The sequence below is a fragment of the Somniosus microcephalus genome, chromosome 23, assembly GCF_052327205.1.
Source record: "Somniosus microcephalus isolate GS21.2 chromosome 23, FLI_Smic_1.0, whole genome shotgun sequence".
NCBI classification, from domain to species: Eukaryota; Metazoa; Chordata; class Chondrichthyes; order Squaliformes; family Somniosidae; genus Somniosus; species Somniosus microcephalus.
The window spans coordinates 11,991,844-12,011,939 of NC_141009.1; the positions used below are offsets into that span (position 1 = coordinate 11,991,844).

General features: G+C 41.5%; 1 protein-coding gene across 5 annotated transcripts in view; it reads left to right on the forward strand.

Moving 5' to 3' along the window:
* camsap1b (calmodulin regulated spectrin-associated protein 1b) overlaps nucleotides 1–20,096 on the forward strand; it is a 129,133-nt gene that overhangs the window by 100,352 nt on the left and 8,685 nt on the right. For all 5 annotated transcript variants that reach the window (XM_085965388.1, XM_085965386.1, XM_085965385.1 and 2 more), the window contains 6 exons: nucleotides 459–3,048; nucleotides 10,776–10,912; nucleotides 13,291–13,499; nucleotides 15,313–15,424; nucleotides 16,605–16,720; nucleotides 16,824–16,942. In XM_085965388.1, coding sequence (XP_085821514.1) covers nucleotides 459–3,048; nucleotides 10,776–10,912; nucleotides 13,291–13,499; nucleotides 15,313–15,424; nucleotides 16,605–16,720; nucleotides 16,824–16,942 — 3,283 coding nt within the window. The remainder of the gene's footprint in view (nucleotides 1–458; nucleotides 3,049–10,775; nucleotides 10,913–13,290; nucleotides 13,500–15,312; nucleotides 15,425–16,604; nucleotides 16,721–16,823; nucleotides 16,943–20,096) is intronic.

A 20,096-nucleotide genomic window follows, 5' to 3' on the forward strand; every position in this document is an offset into this window, starting at 1 on the left:
TCTCTGCTGAGGAATTGAGAGTGCAAAATGTGTATATTTCAGTATGGGGTATAACTTTGAATAAATGAATAAGATTTTAGTGATTACCGTAACCTATTTCTGAAGTAGTTTTATTTTGTACCTGTCATGGTTGTAATGTAGTTTATTTTACTCTTGTATCTGCATTTAAAAAGGTGCAGCATATAGCACATCCCATAGATTTGCTCCTTTTCAAAGGACTAAGAATGTAAAAAAAAAACCTTTTGATGCCTGCAATTGCACCCTTCCACTACAATAAAAAACGTAATATTGCAGTTGTTCAAACCATTGCTGTGTGTTATTTGTTTGTAGTTCTGTGTATTTTTCTAATTGTTCATAATTTACAGATATGCAGAATACATTTGCAAACAGTCCATCAGTAAATGTATATTGTGTACATTCCTTAGGTCGTGTGTCTGATGCTCTTAATTTTTTTTCAGACCCTTGTCTCAGCCAACACCATTTGCCCTTCATTATGCAACTGACAGCGACGTAGATGTCGGCTCTGGAGACAGCATCAGCCTGGCCAGGTCCATTAGCAAAGATAGTCTTGCATCCAATATAGTCAATGTAACCCCTAAGCATCAGTCTCAGTTACTTTCCCCAACTGCAGAAAGCAATGGAAAAAGCATGCTGAGGAATGCGGACATAGAGGATGAGGACGACGAGGAGCTTATCGCAATAATTAAGTCAGATGGGGGACAGGTTAACAATTCTGATCTTGAGTTACAAAGTGTTTCATCAAAAGCCACAAATCAAATAATGCCATCAAAGTCCCCCAAAATACAGCAAAATGATCTTGAAGTAGCAAACCAAACTGGCAGTTTCTTCTTGGAACCTTTAATGCCTGCTGTCTTGAAACCAGCCAAGGAAAATCTCCTCATTGTTAACAAGTATGAAGAATGTGGGGAAAGAAAATACAGACCTTCCTCGGCAAAGAGAATAGCTGATGGGCATTTGCCTTCAACACGCAAAAAGACAGTGAACGCCAGTGGTGAAGCAGATATTAACAGGACTTTCACTCCCATAACTAGCTCTGACTTCACAGTGGTCACCGATCCAACCACTGCAGAGTCTTTGCAACACCTTGAAGCATCAGGAGTCTCCATAAGTAACTTTAGGCCTTTGGTTAGTAGTAGTGTCGAAGCTTCGACCCAGGAGGAGTCTGGGTTTTTTTTTCTTCATGCTGGTGACCCTGAAGAAGGATTGGATGGTACATCGGTGAACAATGCGACCACCGTAGGCAGCAGTAATCTGCCTGACACAACATGGACTGCAAATATGCAAGATTCCGATTCAGAAGTGCTAGATATGGAAGAGGCTGAGCAAGACCTGGTGGCCGATGAGGAGGTCCAACAAGTTAGAAGTCGTTACAGTGGGGAAGAGGAATCTCGAAAATTGCATCATGATATGAAGGTAAAAGAACATGAGGACAAGGATGGTGCAAGTGGGCGTTCCAGCCCTTGTCTGAGTACAATCTCTCAGGCTAGCAGCACGTCCATGACCAGTTCCAGTATTCGAATGACCAGCTTTGCTGAACGTAAACTGCAAAGACTCAACAGCGCTGAGGCAAAGTCCAGCGCAAGTAGCTCTCAGATGACCACTCCAGATGGGTCAGAATGTTGCCCCCTACCCATGATGACGTGGAGACAGAGACGAGAGCAGAGTCCCAGTAGACAGACCAAAGACAGTGCACAGATGCTGGCCTCCGAACTTGTTCAGCTTCACATGCAGCTCGAGGAGAAGCGCCGGACAATTGAAGCTCAGAAAAAGAAAATGGAAGCACTCTCTGCCAGACAGCGTCTAAAATTGGGCAAAGCGGCTTTCTTGCATATTGTTAAAAAGGGGAAGAACGAAGGGATTCCCCAACCACTTAAACCTGAACACTTCACAAAGGAAGCTGAGCATCCAAATCGTGAGGAAACTGTTGCTCTTGTATCCCAACCCCCTAAAGCAGATGAAGATTTTGCAAACCAAGAGGCCAAAGAGGATTACTTAAAACAGCTGGAAGAAGTGGGGGCAAAAGATTTGCGCGAGAAAATCTCAGAAACTGATATCCAAGAGAGCATCGCTGCAGTTAGGCAACGGTGGCTAAAGGAATCCTCACAGGCAGCTCACGATGCCGACAAGAACAAGGTGAATTCTAACGGTGGTTTTGAGGATGGTACGGCAGATGTTGATATGAATGAATACAACCGTTCTATTGAAAAGCTTAATGAAACTCTGAGCAACCTTCAGTTTGAGATGCATAAGCTTTCGCAGCAGCAGGAACTCCTGATGAAGCTTAAGGACCAGGCGCCGACCACACTGCTACCGAACGCTAATCGCACCCTGCAGGACCAAAAGGTCAGACAAGCAGTGCAGATTGTGGAACCACTATCTCCCACGGGGGGTAGTCCATCACCAGCTGTGCGTAAGCAGCCACGCAGCGTTCCAACGAAAAGCCCCCGTTCAGGGAGGCCAACAGAGCTAAAAGTGTCTCGGGATTCTAAAATGCAAAGCTCTTTTCGTATCATCACGCCTACACACAGTGTAGAAACTCTGCCCCATTTGCGACCCATCCCAGGTAGTAAACCACTTAAGTCCGAGACTGAGGATATTACTGTTGATGGCATTGTTAGTACAGGGACTTTAGAAGGCAAGTCTTCTAAAGGTTCTGCAGAGCATACTTCTGAAAGGACAAAGGATGCTGATGGCCTCAGACAGTGCGAGGAAAGTAACCAGCGGGCATTGGTGCTTTCTGCGTCCCAAAAAGACAGTTATAATTATTTCTATGAACAAATCAACACTGAGGCAGTGGTTAGCACCCCAAAGAAGCCTGAACACCTATCACTTAACTCTTCAGATAGCTCAGGGAAAGAGAACATTCCTATTGAGGAACAATCCAAAAACAAGGCAAACCTCATTGAAGTCGATATCTCTGAACTGAAGGCACCTGCAGAAGGTGAAGCATCTGAAAGCCATGGCATTTCCACCAGTCAGGTGATCAGTGAATCTGATCAGAAGTCTGGATTTGGCTTTTTCTTCAAGGTTAGTCATATTTAAACGTGTAATTTCATGCAGCAACTTTTGAAAATGTGGTTTTCAGATGATGCACTTATCACCAGGATAACTTTTTCTAATAGTTTTTCTTCAAGCTATCTATTGGAGCCGTATGAAATAAGCAGGTAATTTTTCTCTGTTGCCAGCTCCAAGGTCTTCACCACAGTATTGCAGATGTGTATAAGTTGCACCATTATAGATGTGTTCATCACCAGCAAACCTAAGGGTATAATTAGTGAACTCCTATGATCAATAAATCAGATTTGTGGTATATCATGCCAGATTTGGAGCTGCTGCAAATGCCATTGAATTAAATCAGGTTGCCATAGAATAACATAGTCAGTCAGTCAAAATAAATAGCAAAGCATGGTGGAAGAGTGTTTTATTTGAATGGTGAAAGTCTGGTACACCTTTGTAAAAGCACATTTCGTCTATCACAATGTGTAGACACTTAAATCTGTCAAATAGGGATAGTTTAAAAAAAAATCAACTGAAGCAGATACCTAATTTGAGTTACAATGTTCAGAAGGTTTAATTTTAATATTTTCAAATTTGTATTGTGTCCTTTGATTCAATTGCCTTCTGTTTTGTGTATTTTATAAATACATATTTAGGCATATTTTATATCTTTCTTTAGTGTGTAATGCACACTGGAGCAAACCTAAGGTTTGATGGGCTTCATTGTATCATGAGCTGCCTCATTTCACTTCAATTGGGTTTCTGCTTTATCACTGAAATGGCTCTAACCAAAACTGCAAATGACATTCTCTGTGACTGTGACCATAGTGCATTACCCCTCCTTGTTCTCTATGACTGTGACCATAGTGCATTACCCCTCCTTGTTCTCTATGACATCTGCAGTCTTTGACACGGTTGTCAGATCATCCTCCTGCATCTTGCCTCCGTTGTCCAGCTCTCTGGGACTGCCTCGCTTGGTTCCACTGTATCCGATTGTAGCCAGAGCATCTCCAGCAATGGCTTCACTTGCCACTCCCCACTGTTGCCTTCGGAGGCCCCCCAATGATCTCTCCTTGGTCCCCTCCTCTTCATCTGTATGTTGATTCTTGGCAACCTCATCCACAGACATGGAGTCAGCTTTTCACATGTATGCTATTGATATCCACCTCTATCTCTCCATCATCTTTCAACCCCTCCACTGCCTCTGTTGTTGTACTGCTTGTCTGATATCCAGTCTTGGATGAGCCGCAGTTTTCTCCCAAGACTGAAGCCATCATCTTCAGCTCCCGCCACAAACTCCATACCCTTGCAACCAATTCCATCCTGCTCCCTGGCCACTGTTATCGAACCAAGGTGGGTTAAATAGAACCAAGGCAGGTAAATGGAGTTCAGATGCAGATCAACCATGATCTAATTGAATGGCGGAACAGGCTGGAGGGCTGAATAGCCTACTCCTGTACATGTGTCTCAGGGCTGAACCAGACGGTTGGAATTATTTGACCCCGAGCTGAGTTTCTGACTTCATATCACCTATTTCCACCTCTGTGCCTACCTCTGCCCATCTTGTGCTGAAACCCTCATCCATGCCTTTCTCACCTCCAGACTCGACTATTCGAATGTTCACCTGGCCAACACCCCCATCCTCCGTAACAGCTCATTCAAAACTTTGCTACCTATATCGTAGCCTGCACCAAGTCCTGCTCACCCATCACCCCTATCCTCGCTGATCTGCATTGGCTTCTGGTCTCCCAGTGCCTCAACTTTAAAATTCCCATCCTTGTGTTTAAATCCCTTCATGGCCGAGCCCTCATTACCTCTGTAACCTCCTCCACTCCTCTTTCCCCTCCCCCCCCCCCCCCCAAAACTCTGTTCCTCTGACTCTGGCCTCTTGTGTACTCCCCTCTCCCTCCATCCCATTTTTGGCAGCTACCTAGGCCCCATCTTCTAGAATTCCCTCCCTAAATCCCTTCGCCTCACCACCTCTCTCTCATACTTCAAGACCCTCTTTAAACCCATCTCTTCACTAAGCTTTTAGTTACCCCTTCGAATCTTCTTTGGCTCAGTATCCTTTTTGATGACGCCTCTGAGGTGCTTTTGAATGCTTTTCTACGTTAAAGGCACTATATAAATGCAAGTTATTGTTACCTCGCCATGTTTAAAATGCCTTTGAGGGTGAACAATATTTCTACGACACTGTTGACTTAAAATAGACTAAGGTGAGATAGGATTAAGTTTTACAATCACAAAATATTTTCTAAACTCTATTTTGATTGCTGTTTAGATGTGTTATATGTGGTGCTGAATTTTTTAAAAATCTTGTGGCAATGCTTGCAGTTTTGGGCTGCTGTGTACTGTGGACTTGGCTTTTGTCTTTCATGAAAGCATTTTTAAACATGGTGGTCAAACATTCCTGGTCTCGCTTGGTGCCTGAGTGTTCCGATCCTCATTAGTTCAGATAGATTTTAAAGAACCCATTGCACTATTTGAAGGACGGACACTGAGTTCTCCCAGTATCCTAACCAGCATTCTTCCCTCAACCAACATCACCAAGAATTGATTAATTGGTCATTCATTACACTGCTGTTTGTGGGATTTTGCCATACATTAAATGGCTGTCATGCTTGCCTACATAACAACAGATATTGCAGTTTAAAGTGATTTATTGTATGTGAAGCCCTTTGGGACCTTTCCAAGGCATGTTATAAGGCACTATATAAATACAAATTCTTTATTGTGTACATGGAATAAATTCCATACACACGAGGACACTATTATCTCTTTGAAACGTATAAAATTCTAACAGGACTAGACAGACTAGATGCAGGAAGGATGTTCCCGATGGTCGGGGAGTCCAGAACCAGGGGTCACAGTCTAAGGATAAGGGGTAAGCCATTTAGGACAGAGATGAGGAGGAGTTAGTATGCAGGTGCAGCAGGTGATCAGGAAGGCCAATGGAATCTTGGCTTTTATTGCGAGGGGGATGGAGTATAAAAACAGGGAAGTCTTGCTGCAGTTATACAGGGTATTGGTGAGGCCACACCTGGAATATTGCATGCAGTTTTGGTTTCCATATTTAAGAAAAGATATACTTGCTCTCGAGGCGGTTCAGAGAAGGTTCACTCGGTTGATTCCGGAGATGAGGGGGTTGACGTATGAGGAAAGGTTGAGTAGGTTGGGACTCTACTCATTGGAGTTCAGAAGAATGAGAGGCGATCTTATCGAAACATATAAGATTGTGAGGGGGCTTGATCGGGTGGATGCGGTGAGGATGTTTCCACTGATGGGTGAGACTAGAACTAGGGGGCATAATCTAAGAATAAGGGGCTGCCCTTTCAAAACTGAGATGAGGAGAAACTTCTTCACTCGGAGGGTAGTAAATCTATGGAATTTGCTACCCCAGAGAGCTGCGGAAGCTGCAACATTAAATAAATTTTAAATGGAGGTAGACAGTTTCCTAGCAGATAAGGGAATTAGGGGTTACGGGGGGAGGGCAGGGAAGTGGACGTGAGTCTAGATTCGGATCAGCCATGATCCTATTGAATGGCGGAGCAGGCCCGAGGGGCCGTATGGCCTACTCCTGCTCCTACTTATGTTCTTCACCCAGAGAGTGGTGAACCTGTAGAATTCTCTACCACAGAAGGCAGCAGAGGCCAATTCATTAAATATATTCAAGAAGGAGTTGGATATATTTCTTAAGGCTAAAGGGATCAAGGGATATGGGGAGAAAGCAGGGACAGGGTACTGAATTTGGATGATCAGCCATGATCGCATATGAATGGCGGAGCAGGCTCGAGGGGCCGAATGGCTTACTCCTGCTCCTATCTTCTATATATTATTCTGTGCTACAGGCATAGAGTTGTACAAGTTTGTATTCTATGCAAAGCTCAGTAGTATTGGATGAGTATTATTGGAGTGTGTCGTGCGTTTTATTATGAGTGCAATTCAAATAGTGTCCCGTGATGATGCAGAATAATGGATACAATGGGTTTTTGGGAGCCAAAGCTTCAATAAGTATTAAAGCAAACCCAGAGTTTACTGAGACATTTGAATTCCTCAGGAATTTGAATGGAGTCTGGCGAAGTGACTTTCTTCTATAGATCAGCATCAGTGATCAATTTAAAATAACCTCTAGTATTTCGAGTACTCTTCGGGAAATATTGGACAAACATTGCATTTTTAGAACAGGAAGCTGCATTCCAGCCATCCACCCGAGTTCCGTTTTCAATAGACTTATGTTCGAATCTTGGGAAAGGGGGATGTTATTTGCTGATTGGGGAAGAAATATGCAAAGAATATCTTGTCGCAGAGAGACAATATTGCTGGGCAGACGACCATTTTATGGTGATTTACGTTGGCTTTCCCACCAGGAAAAAATGGTGTTCCGTTGTATTCACAAGCTCCATTTCTAGCTGCCAGCTATTGAGCTGAATGAAGCTCGGTTTTCTTCTCGATCACGAGCGAACATCTCAGTGACTGAACTCGGCTCAGAAGTTCAGTATTGGTCAGGGCTTGATGCCTGGCCAGTACTGAACTTTTGAGTTGGATTTGAGAAATTGAACCGCTCGATCCCAAAAGTGTACGGTCTTAGAAAGTCTTTGCGCACGCCCCAAGAATACGAGGAATAGACAGAAGACTAGAAATAGAAGTGTGCTGTGTTTACTTACGGAGAGCAATGTTTTCATAAATCATATTGATTCAGATGTAAAGGTGAGGATCACTTTACACCAATCCATTCAAATTACTGATCTGGGCTGCTGGTGGAAATCCTGATACGAAGGTCTTTGGCCTGTAACACTTGCTGAAACTTTTGTCCATGAACACTTTTTGATCTCTGGCAGCTGATGCTATTCATTATTGAGTTGTGCTGACTTACCAAACACTTTAATACAATTCTACTTTTAATCTGTTAATTGTGAATCGCTGAGATGTTTAATGGATTATCTTTAGAATTAGAAATCTACAAATAAAAGGTTATATATTCTGTAGTGGGCCGTATTGTGCGACCCCTACGGGTGTGTACGAGGTGCGCATGCGCCCGTAGGGGCCGCGTAGCTCCGGGTTTAGGCAAGCGAAGCGCATGCGCTGAAACCTGGAACTTGCGATCTGTCAAGAATCCTCTCGACAGATCCTCCGCATCCCCGGGAGACGGGCCTCTGCGGGTGGAGAGTTGCGCTATTTGCCCAACTTCCACCTGCTGAATGCCCGTGAAATTCTTGCGTGAAATAGGCGTAAGGCCTGCTTTTACCAGCATAAGAGTTTTTAAAAAATAGAAAAATAATGTTATCACTCATTTATACATTAAAAACCCTGTCCAATAAGGTAAGTTTATTTTTAGCTGTTAAAACATTAAAAAAAAATTCAAAAAATTAAATTTTGGCATTTTAAATATGTAATTCTAATTTTTATTTAACGTGTTTGTGTATTTTTTAAGTGATTCCCCATTCATACTTATGGGAGTTCCGTACGTATAGAACTCCCATAAATATGAATGGGGATTCCCTTTTATTGGTTGGGCTGGCCCACGTGATCCCAGGGCGCTTATGAACCACCTGCGCCCCTGGGATACGCGGGTCTCTGCCCGCGGGTACCCAGAAAGGCCCAGGATCTCGAGTCTCCATACCTCCCGGGCCACCAGGTAAATGCGTAGATATTTTACAGGTCGGAGGCATCCGCATTCAAAATATTGGGCCAGTGTGTTTCATTTAGTCAAATCAACGCTTTACAAACATCTTTTTTGAACATAACATAAGAAAAAGGAGCAGGAGTTGTCGGCTTTTCGAACCTGCTCCGCCATTCAATAAGAACATGGCTGATGATCGACATCAACTCCGCCTTCCTGCACTATCCCCATATCCCTTGATCCCCCTAGAGTCCAAAAATCTATCAATCTCTGTCTTGAATATACTCAACTCAGAATTTGTTCTTATGTATTTTGCCTGCTCATTTAGTGTCATGATTTCAGAAACACTATTTTGAATGTGTGAAATGCATAGTATGACATGTCCATTTTAGAAATTAAAAAGTTCTTCCCATTTTTGGGAGTTGTTGCTTTTTTTGTTGGATTCCACAGTACAAGGTAGCTCTGATAGATGTAGAGCCATACTGAGCATTAATAATGAGAGGTGTTGCCTAATCGCACACACTTGGACCTCCCTTTGCTATGAAAATCTGAAACTGCTGATGTTTTAGGATGTCATTTGACAAGAATGATTGCTTTCAGGACTGGAGGCAAAATAGGCAAATTAATTGGCGAAAACCGCTTCAAACCTCAACTGAGCACAACAAGCAATTAGATAGGCTGGGGTTGTTTTCTTTGCAACAGAGGAGGCTGAGGGGAGACTTTATTGAGGTGTATAAAATTATGAGGGGCCTAGATAGAGTGGATAGAAAGGACCTATTTCCCTTAGCAGAGAGGTCAATAACCAGGGGGCATAGATTTAAAGTAATTGGTAGAAGGATTAGAGGGGAGTTGAGGAGAACCTTTTTCACCCAGGGGGTGGGGGGGTTCTGGAACTCACTGCCTGAAAGGGTGGTAGAGGCAGAAACCCTCATCACATTAAAAAAAAAAGTACTTGGATATGCGCTTGAAGTGCTGTAACCTACAGGGCTACGGACCAATTGCTGGAAAGTGGGATTAGGCTGGATAGCTCTTTATTGGACGGCACAGAAACGATGGGCCGAGTGGCCTCCTTCTGTGCCGTAAATTTCTATGATTCTATCTATCAAGTGCTACAACCGTAGTGTAATTCTGTTTGCTTGCTTTACACATTTGAGGGGTATCTTCTGATGGACTAGACCTCAAATTGGTAATATTTCAACACCTGCGTAAAGTACTATTTTTTGGGTATAATGCAAAAAACATACCCCAATGGTACCCATTCAACCCCAATGGTACTTAAAAGGGTTTTGAAGTGAAGTGGCTGCTGAGCAGCTGACATCATTTATTTAGAGGGAAACCTGCTAGAAACTGGAAGATTGAACAGCAGGAAGCAGGCTCTATTTTCATGTCTCTCAAGATAAAACATTTGAAATTGTTTTCTACTTTGCAATGCCCTTTAATTTTATATCTGAATTTTTAGTGTTATAGTGCCTGATTTTAGACCTATGGTGGAACTCCAGAAGTGTAAAATGCTTTTCAGTTTCTGCACAAATGCCACCAAGCGGTTTGTAATAAAAGTTCTGCAAACCCCTTTGTGCTTCAAATGGTCAGATATTTTAAAAAGGGCAAGAAAGCGAGTCATTTCCCACATTACAACAGTGACCACACTTCAGAAGTACTTCATTGGCTATAAAGCGCTTTGGGATGTCCTGTGGTCGTGAAAGGCACGATAGAAATGCAAGTCTGTCTGTCTCTGCCTTTCTTTTGTTTTTCATGCTTTTTTTTCCTGACCTGCAGCAGAAAACTTACAAGCATCTTCCAATCTGCAAATTTCCCCCCACCAATCAGTAATTAAACTCTTGTGACCTGAGGAGTTTTACTTACAGCAATTAAATGTCATGGCTTTAAAAGGATAGCGCTATTTAATCACAATCCCACCTCAGCACAGAATAATACACTGTGCATTACCTGGTGTAATGCTTCTGTCATTGTAAATCAGCCAGGGATATATGCCAGTAGAATATAGGAAAATAAAATCTCAAATTGAGTGAAAGATAATTTTTTTGCAACTGTGAGCTAGTGATTTTTAAAGTTAGGACTGGTAGTTGTTTAGTGCAAGTTGTCCTCGGGGACCAGTCACTCTCAATTTTTTCTGCAGGATGACCAGAAAGCAGAAGATGAGCTGGCAAAGAGGCGTGCTGCGTTCCTCCTTAAGCAGCAGCGCAAAGCAGGAGAAGCTCGCTTACGAAGACAGCAGCTGGATGCTGAGATAGAACAGAAACGCGACGAAGCAAGGTGAGGTGTCAGTGAGTTTTAAAATAGAAATAGAGATGCAAGTATAGTGTCAGAACGCTTTTGCAGTGAAGCCCATTTTTGCCTGCAATTAAGTTGCAAGGTAAAATGGCAGTTGAAGAAAATGTAAAATAAATTGAAATGGGACATTTGAAACCGTTAACCGTAAGGATCCAGATGGGTTAAACCTATAAATTATATTACTACAGTGGAACATTTTCTGTCCTAATAAATGTACCACTTGCTTACAGTTAAAAAAAATTTTAGTGCTGGTATGCCTCTTGTCTGCAAAGTGTCTTTGTTCAAACTCCATTCTGGTATCTCTCTGGTCAGCATCAGATTTTATAGTTCTGTTTCAAAGCAGTTGGCTGTTTTCTTTCTGTAGATTTTTTTTTTGTAATTTTTCTTTTTGTAAATTTTTTTTTGAACAACTTCTTCCTGTTAATTTCTCCCCTTCCCATTTTTCTTTAGATTCCTTCTAGACTGCACGATACTCTCTGGCCAGGTGCAGTCAGATGACTTGCCTCTGTCAGTGCCACTCTGAACTGCTTTCCAGAAGTTGCCTCAGTATCTGAGTTAACTTCCCTTCTGCTCCTGACTGTACACTTCATTCCCCCTGGATGCTTCCAGTCCACCAGTAGGCAGCGGGAATATAGAATGTTGAGAGGGAATAAAATCACATAGGTGTGGAAAGAAATTACTTTATTAGAAGCATGTTGATGCATTTCATTCGTGCTTTGAAAACTAATACTTAGAGGATAGTATATTCTACTGGTTTGCTGTAGAATTTTAAATTTAGTTATCCATGTCTCTCGGTTCCCTCTTTTTCTTTGCTTTAAGAGCATGCTAGGAAGAGCCTAGGAACAGACTTACACAGAACTCCCTGAATATAACAGCATGATTGTGGGAGTGTTGCTCACAGCCTATTTCTATTTGTCACTGGAGTGGAACTTTATGATGCCACACCTGGGAGTTCAATATAAAATCCAGCAGCAAGTGGTCACTGATGGGTATAGATAATCTGGCTTTATAACGCAGAAGCTATATAACAAATTGTTTGAGTTACACATCCCTTTCTAAATTGGGCGTTGTCTCTTTTTGCTCTTTAATACCTTTAGTTGTGCCTGATTTATTAGTATTTGTTTTGGTTAAAGCCTTGCATACAGTGTGTACTGCAAAATAATTCCAAGTTCCCTTACACTTTGTGCTATCTATGCCTTCACTTAGTCTTGCAATAGTATTGCTACTTTCATAGCATAGCATATAACTGACCTTACAATCTGGATCTGAATTATTGCTGAATAATAATCGGGATAGTGGTACTATATTTTTAACATCTTCCATGAATTGATTGTTACTGGATTCATTCAGAAAATGTTTGTATAGTGAAGAGGTTTCATTTTACATGCATAGGTAGAAATACTGTATACACTGCAAAAATACATCAACTCTCTGCCATTATCTAGAAGTTAAACAAATCCTTATTACAATTGTTCATGGAGTTGACACAAGCCCCCTTGCGTTCTCCTGGTCTTTGGACAGCAGAGGAAATACGGTGACAATAAAAGAGACAGATTTCTGATCTGTCACAGACTGCATCAATTTAACTGTGGCCTACTCTGTGCCCTTTCTCCCTCTTCATTGGCTTTGAGCCACCATGACCCTGCACCTTGCATTCTTTTCCTAATCATTGCCACCTTGCTACCTCGCTCCTCACCATTAAAAACTTTTTCAAAACCTACCTCTCCAGCCATGCCTTCATTTAACATTCCTCCCACTTCCTGCTCGTCCTGCTCCAGTCCTCTTCTAAAGCATTTTGGTGCATAAAAAATGCATCTGTGGAAGTACTATATTATATTACATCCATGTTGGTGTATCCCAAGTAATTTGATTAAAAATGTGACGATAGACATTGGCAAATTAATTTTAAAGTTTTGCACTTTGAGCTTCATATATCCATTATTCTTTAGCATTGTCAGCCCCCTCACTTTTTGTTTATTTTTAAGATCAAATAAGCAAGATAATTCTACATATCCTGCAACATAAAACGTAGTGAAGAGATAAATTGGAAAGTTCTATGATGGACTTTTTGTTCTGCCACTCTGGCATGTTGAAATTTAACCTATTTGAGACTCTATGCATCAGTGTAACTCAGCTACATCCTCTATTGTAACAATATTAAATCACTTAAAAAAATTAAAAAAAACCTGGGTTATATATTTTTCTGATTATCTATACTTCAGTACAATGGTAAAAAAATCAGTTTTTCAAAAAGTGCACTATCAAGTGGTTTTCCATTCCAGGTCTTCACAAATTTATATTTGGCACGTCATCTACACAAAGTGCTCCTGTTGAGAACATTTGGTTATTTTTATTTACAGGCGCAAAGCTGAAGAGGACCGGATTCGTAAAGAGGAGGAAAAGGCACGAAGAGAGTTGATCAAACAGGAATATCTGAGGCGTAAGCAGCAGCAAATACTGGAGGAACAAGGACTTGGCAAACCCAAACTTAAAGTTAAGAAGCAGCGGCCAAAATCAGTCCATCGGGAAGAATCCTATAGTGAACCACCATCTCGATATCCTTCTACCCGTAAGTCACAATGAAGGGTGAAATTGGGTGTTACGGGTGTAGTCATTTAAGACGGTGCAATTATACTGCTGCTTTTGCATCAGTGCAAAGCTGGTTTAGTTGTACATTTGATATGAAAATAGCAGTATAACTCGGCTATCAGGTCTTGTTCTGACTCCCAATTGCACTACAGCTGAGTGTTATGAGTCTCCCTGCCAGGCGACTCTCACTGAACTTTGAGTTCACACAGGTCCAGTATAACAATCTATTGCAAAGCTGTGTATTAAATGTGCTACGATAGCAAAATACTGCGGATGCTGGAAATCTGAAATAACAACAGAAAAAGCTGGAAAAACTCAGCAGGCCAGGCAACATCCGTGGAGAGAGAAACAGAGTTAACGTTTCAGGTCGAAACCCTTAAGAAACGTTAACTCTGTTTCTCTCTCCACAGATGTTGCCTGGCCTGCTGAGTTTTTCCAGCTTTTTCTGTTAATTAAAAGTGCTAGTTGAACTGCTCGTACTTAAGTCTTAAAACAAAAGTTCAGTGCTTTTAATGTTAGGTTGAAGTTAATGCATCCAATTTCTCTTTAACACTTGAAATTTAAAATGAAACTGTTACGATGGCAGAAATCCCCCTTTTTAAAAAAAAAAAAAATGCCTTGTAGAAATTGGAATGACACTTCACATTAGTTTAGTTCACTACCTTGCCACTAGATGGCATCCTACAACTCGGAAAGACGTTGCCTATCTGTCACCCCCGTCAAAGAATGGATTTTCAACAGGAGGCGTCAAGAATCTGCTCTCCCAGCTGGCAAAAAGATTGCAGGGAGAATACAGACCATCACTATGACTGATCAAGAAGAAATAGTTTATTCTGACCTTCAAAAATGCAAAGTGGAGGTGTAAGCTGTGTGTAAATGACTTGGAATGATTTTCTAGATGGGGTAGTGGATGGAAAAAAAACCTTGGATTCATTCAAATTTCAATTGAGTAGAGTGGGGCGAGGGGGGTGGGGGGAATCCTGTTACTTAGATACTGTAGATCCTTTTTCCATAGATGCACCAGCTAAAATGGATCAAGTGTTTTACCTTGTCTTGTATCTACCTTGTGGTCTTTTCTACTCGGGTCCTAAATCACCCAGTGAAATACTTAATTCAGTAGGAGAACAGCAGAAATTTAGCAGCAAGATTTAAATTGTTTTCCTTTTGGATTTAGCAGTGTTAAATCAGATTTTATTTTGGAGTGCAGAAAGGAAATGCTACAGCAAATTTGTAGTCTGATGCGTAATTATAGGAAGGCAGCTAGTGGAGATTAGGTACTTTGTTAGAGGGAGAGGAAGTTGGAGGGTGGATCAACTCACACCATTCTCGTGCACCTCAAACAGCCATTTTAAATGTTAGGGAATGACTTGAAACGTGTGTTTGCATCCATTCTATTGAGGAATGGTCTTTAAAAGAGTAAGAAGGTAACTGACTAAAATATTAGCTTGCAGCTTCCTATTTTTTTTACTCCCGGTACTTTTTTTTTTTAACGAGAAAAATGCTTAAGTTCGGACCAATTTTCCATTTTAATGCACCTATTTACAGTTTTACTCTCTGAACAATGAATTATACAGCTAAAAAAGACTGGATGAACAAGTATAATACTGAAATTCTTGTTGAGAGAGATCAGGATTTGAATTCTCTCCTTTTCCAAAAAGTATGTCCTCAGCTCAGGTTTACTTTAGCTTCCAACTTGCTATATAAAACAGAAGAAAACTGTTTCACTTAAACTATAGAGATTGGAACAGGAAAATGTTGACTGAAGTTTCTGGTTTTTATTTTTTTTCATCCAGCTGATAATCTGAGCAGTGCTCAGTCTGGTTCCAGCCTCTCGCTGGCGTCAGCTGCTACCACCGAAGCAGAAAGTGTGAACTCTGGTAGTGGGAGTGGTGGCTATTCACAAAGGTAAGCATAACCAAGTGTCCCTGGAATGGACGTGGATTGAAATAATTTTTACATTCCCAAAGCAAAATGGTTATAAGACTTTAACAAAGGACATATTAACCTCCCTATTCGGATCACATTTACACTCTACGTATTTCACCGTTACATAGAATTATATAGAATCTACAGTCCAGAAACAGGCCATTCGGGACAACTGGTCTACGCCGGTGTTCATGCATCACACGAGCCTTCTCTCTCTCTAATTACCTCTTCCCGCCCTGTCCCCGTATCCCTCTATTCCCTTCTCCATCAGGTATGTGTCACGCTACCCCTTAAATGTGTCAGTGCTCTCTGTTTCAAACACAGCAGCAACTTCCACATTCTCACCATTCTCTGTTGTAAAGAAATTGCTCCTAAATTCTTTATTTGATCTTTTTATCTTGCATTTATGCTGCCTTGTTCTGGACTCATCCACAAGTGGCAACAGTTTCTCCACATTCACCCTATTGCAACCCCTCATAATTTTGAAGACGTCTATCAGGTCTCCTCTTAGTCTTCTCTCTCTCCTGGAGAAAAGAGCCCCAGCCTGCTCAACTGTTCCTGATCGTTGCATCCTCTCAATCCTGGTACCATCCTTGTAAACCTTTTCTGCACTTTCTCCAGTGCTTCCAAATCCTTTGTGCAGTTCTGGTCTCCATATTACAAAATGTTCTTTGGGTGAAAAATATAAAACCTTTTAAATATTCAAAATGTTATTTTCAGATGATAACCAGTACTTAACTTGGTTATTGGCTAGGTAAAACGTGAACATTTACTTGGGTTGAATGGGGAAAGTCATATTAACAGCTCGTGTAGCAGCAATTCTAAGAAGTACCGATCAAACATTGTGTTGGTTTTCAGTGCTTCAGATGAAATATTCAGGAAGTAAAATTAGCAACTTAGAAGATCCTTCATTTTAAAGCAAAATTTAAAATTCAGTCATGTCTGATAGGGTCAAGATGAAATGTAAACTAAAATGTTTTGTGGTAAGCTGAAAAAGGCTCTTGACGTTTTACTATTTCTATATTTTATTCATTGGAATATGATATTTGGGTAATGTATGGTTCTTCCCAGCTAATCAGTGTAACACCTCATTGGTTTGCCATGGGAGCACTGGCTGCGAATGTTCAGAGCTAAAATGATTGCTTTTCTCAATATACAGGACAGACTCCATGGAGACATTCTCGGTGCTGAGCCGAAATCAGAGTAGGAACACAGAACGAGACTGGGAGAATGTGTCCACAGCCTCATCGATTGCATCAGTAGCTGAGTACACAGGTAGAGTCACAAGAGGAAGGTTGTCATTGTTTCATTTTTATCCTGTGAGTTGGGGGGTTCAAGCTTTGTTTGGTTTATAACCAACATTGTGACTGTGTTGCAGGTCCTAAGCTATTCAAGGAACCGAGCTCAAAATCAAACAAGCCAATAATTCATAATGCTATCTCGCACTGCTGTCTTGCAGGAAAAGTAAATGAACCACAGAAAAACTCAATACTCGAGGTTAGTAACAGAAAACTAATACATACAGTATGTGACGAGAGCTCTGCTCAAGCAATTGTCTGGCAAACTGTTAAATGAACAGCAGCTGCTCACCGCAAACCATTTTTTTTCCCTCACTGAATTAATTCCAGTGTTTTACTTTGTTTCCACCCCATGTTATACAGTCATCACCTTTATAAATGCATGTTTTGTATTTCTGAAATTTATCAAATACAACCTATAAAAAGTAATAATTGTGTGAAATAGTTTTGATTTTGAAAAATATTCCATTCTAATCAAGAATCATAAATTGTGCAGCAGAAAATGATCAATTATTCAACATTCTCGATGAGGAAATTATTAGTTTTACTTAACAATTGGCTGTAATATACTTGGGTGTATGTGAACTTAACTTGAGGAATAAAATTCACACCAGTCCTTGAAATAAATTCATCTGTGTTGAAGTGTAGGGGGACCATAGGAGTTTACAGCACAGAAGGAGGCCATCTTGGGCCTTTGTCTCTGCTGGCTCTTTGCTAGAACAATCCAAAATCGATTTCAGTGCCCTGCCCAACCAGAGCAAATGGTCTTTCTAAATTTACCCAATCAAAACCCTTCATAATTTTAAAAACCTCTATTGAAGCTCATCTTAGCCTTTTCTGCTCCATCGGATGGAGTCTCAGTATCTCAAGTCTCTCCTTCATAATTCCCTGGCATCATCCAGGTTAAGCATATGCTGTAGTAACATAGAAGATAGGAGCAGGAGTAGGCCATTCGGCCCCTCAAGCCTGCTCCGCCATTTAATGAGATCATGGCTGATCATCCAAATTCAGTACCCTGTCTCTGCCTTCTCCCCATATCCCTTGATCCCTTTAGCCTTAAGAAATATATCTAACTCCTTCTTGAATATATTTAATGAATTGGCCTCAACTGCCTTCTGTGGTAGAGAATTCCACAGGTTCACCACTCTCTGGGTGAAGAAATTCCTCCTCATCTCTGTCCTAAATGGCTTACCCCTTATCCTTAGACTGTGATCCCTGGTTCTGGACTCCCCTGCCATCGGGAACATCCTTCCTGCATCTAGTCTGTCTAGTCCTACTAGAATTTTATAAGTTTCAATGAGATACCCTCTCATTCTTCTAAACTCCAGCGAATATAAGCCCAGTCGACCCAATCTCTCTCCATACGTCATTCCTGCCATCCCAGGTATCAGTCTGGTGAATCTTCGCTGCACTCCCTCCATGGCAAGAACATCCTTCCTCAGATAAGGCGACCAAAACTGCACACAATACTCAAGGTGTGGTCTCACCAAGGCCCTGTACAACTGCAGCAAGACATCCTTGCTCCTGTACTCGAATCCTCTCGCTATGAAGGCCAACATACCATTTGCCGCCTTAACCGCCTGCTGCACCTGCATGCTTACCTTCAGCGACTGGTGCACAAGGACACCCATGTCTCGTTGCACTTCCCTTTTTCCAATCTATTGCCGTTCAGATAATAACCTGTCTCCCTGTTTTTGCCACCGAGGTGGATAACCTCGCATTTATCCACATTATACTACATCTGCCATGCATCTGCCCAATCACCCAACCTGTCCAAATCATACTGGAGTTTCTCTGCATCCTCCTCACAGCACACGCCCACCCAGCTTTGTCTCGTCTGCAAACTTGGAGATACTACATCTAGTTCCCTCGTCTAAATCATTAATATATATTGTGAATAGCTGGGGTCCTAGCACCGATCCCTGCGGTACCCCACTAGTCACTGCCTGCCACTCGGGAAAAGACCCATATATTCCAACTCTTTGCTTCCTGTCTGCCAACCAGTTCTCTCTCCAAGTCTGTTCCTTACCCCCAATCCCATGTGCTTTAACTTTGCACGCTAATCTCTTGTGCGGGACCTTATTGAAAGCCTTCTGAAAGTCCAAATACACCACATCCACTGGTTCTCCTTTATCTATTCTACCAGTCACATCCTCAAAAAATTCCAGTAGATTAGTCAAGCATGATTTACGTTTTGTAAATCCATGTTGACTTTGTCCGATCCTGTCGCTGTTTTCCAAGTGCTCTGCTATTATATCTTTTATAATAATGGAATCTAGCATTTTCCCCACTACTGATGTCAGGCTTACCGGTCTATAATTCCCCGTTTTCTCTTTACCACCTTTTTTTAAATAGTGGGGTTACATTAGCTACCCTCCAATCCATGGGAACTGTTCCAGAGTCTATAGAATTTTGGAAGATGACCAGTAATGCATCTACTATTTCTAGGGCCACTTCCTTAAGTACCCTAGGATGTAGATTATCAGGCCCTGGGGATTTATCGGCCTTCAATCCCATCAATTTCCCTAACACCATTTCCCTACAAATACTGATTTCATTCAATTCCTCCCTCTCATTAGACCCTATGTTCCCCGACATCTCTGGGAGGTTATTTGTGTCCTCCTTTGTGAAGACAGAACCAAAGTATGTATTTACTTGGCCTGCCATTTCTTTGTTCCCCATTATAAATTCCCCTGATTCTGACTGCAAGGGACCTATGCTTGATTTCACCAATCTTTTTCTCTTCACATATCTATAGATAGAAGCTTTTACAGTCAGTTTTTATGTTCCCTGCAAGCTTACTCTCATACTCTATTTTCCCCCTCTTAATTAATCTCTTTGTCCTCCTTTGCTGAATCCTAAACTGCTTCCAATCCTCAGGTTTGCTGCTTTTTCTGGCCAATTTATATGTCCTCTCCTTGGATCTTATGCTATCCCTAATTTCCCTCGTTAGCCACGGTTGAGTCATCTTTTTTGTTTTATTTTTATGCCAAACAGGGATGAACAAATTCTGTAGTTCATCCATGCGATCTTTAAATGTTTGCCATTGCCTATCCAGAGTCAACCCTTTAAGTAACGTTCCCCAATCCATCCTAGCCAACTCGCGCCTCATACCATTGTAGTTTCCTTTATTTAAATTCAGGACCCTAGTCTCTGAGTCAACTACTTCACTCTCCATCTTAATGAAGTATGCTCTCTGAGTTTAATGTCTTTTCTATAATGGAACATCCAAATATTCAAATGGTCCAGCCATTGTCATGTACAAATTTCTCATTATCTCTTTGCCCTTGTGCTATAAACCCCTACTTTTAAAACCCAAAATGTTATTGACCCTTTTTATGACTTTATCTACC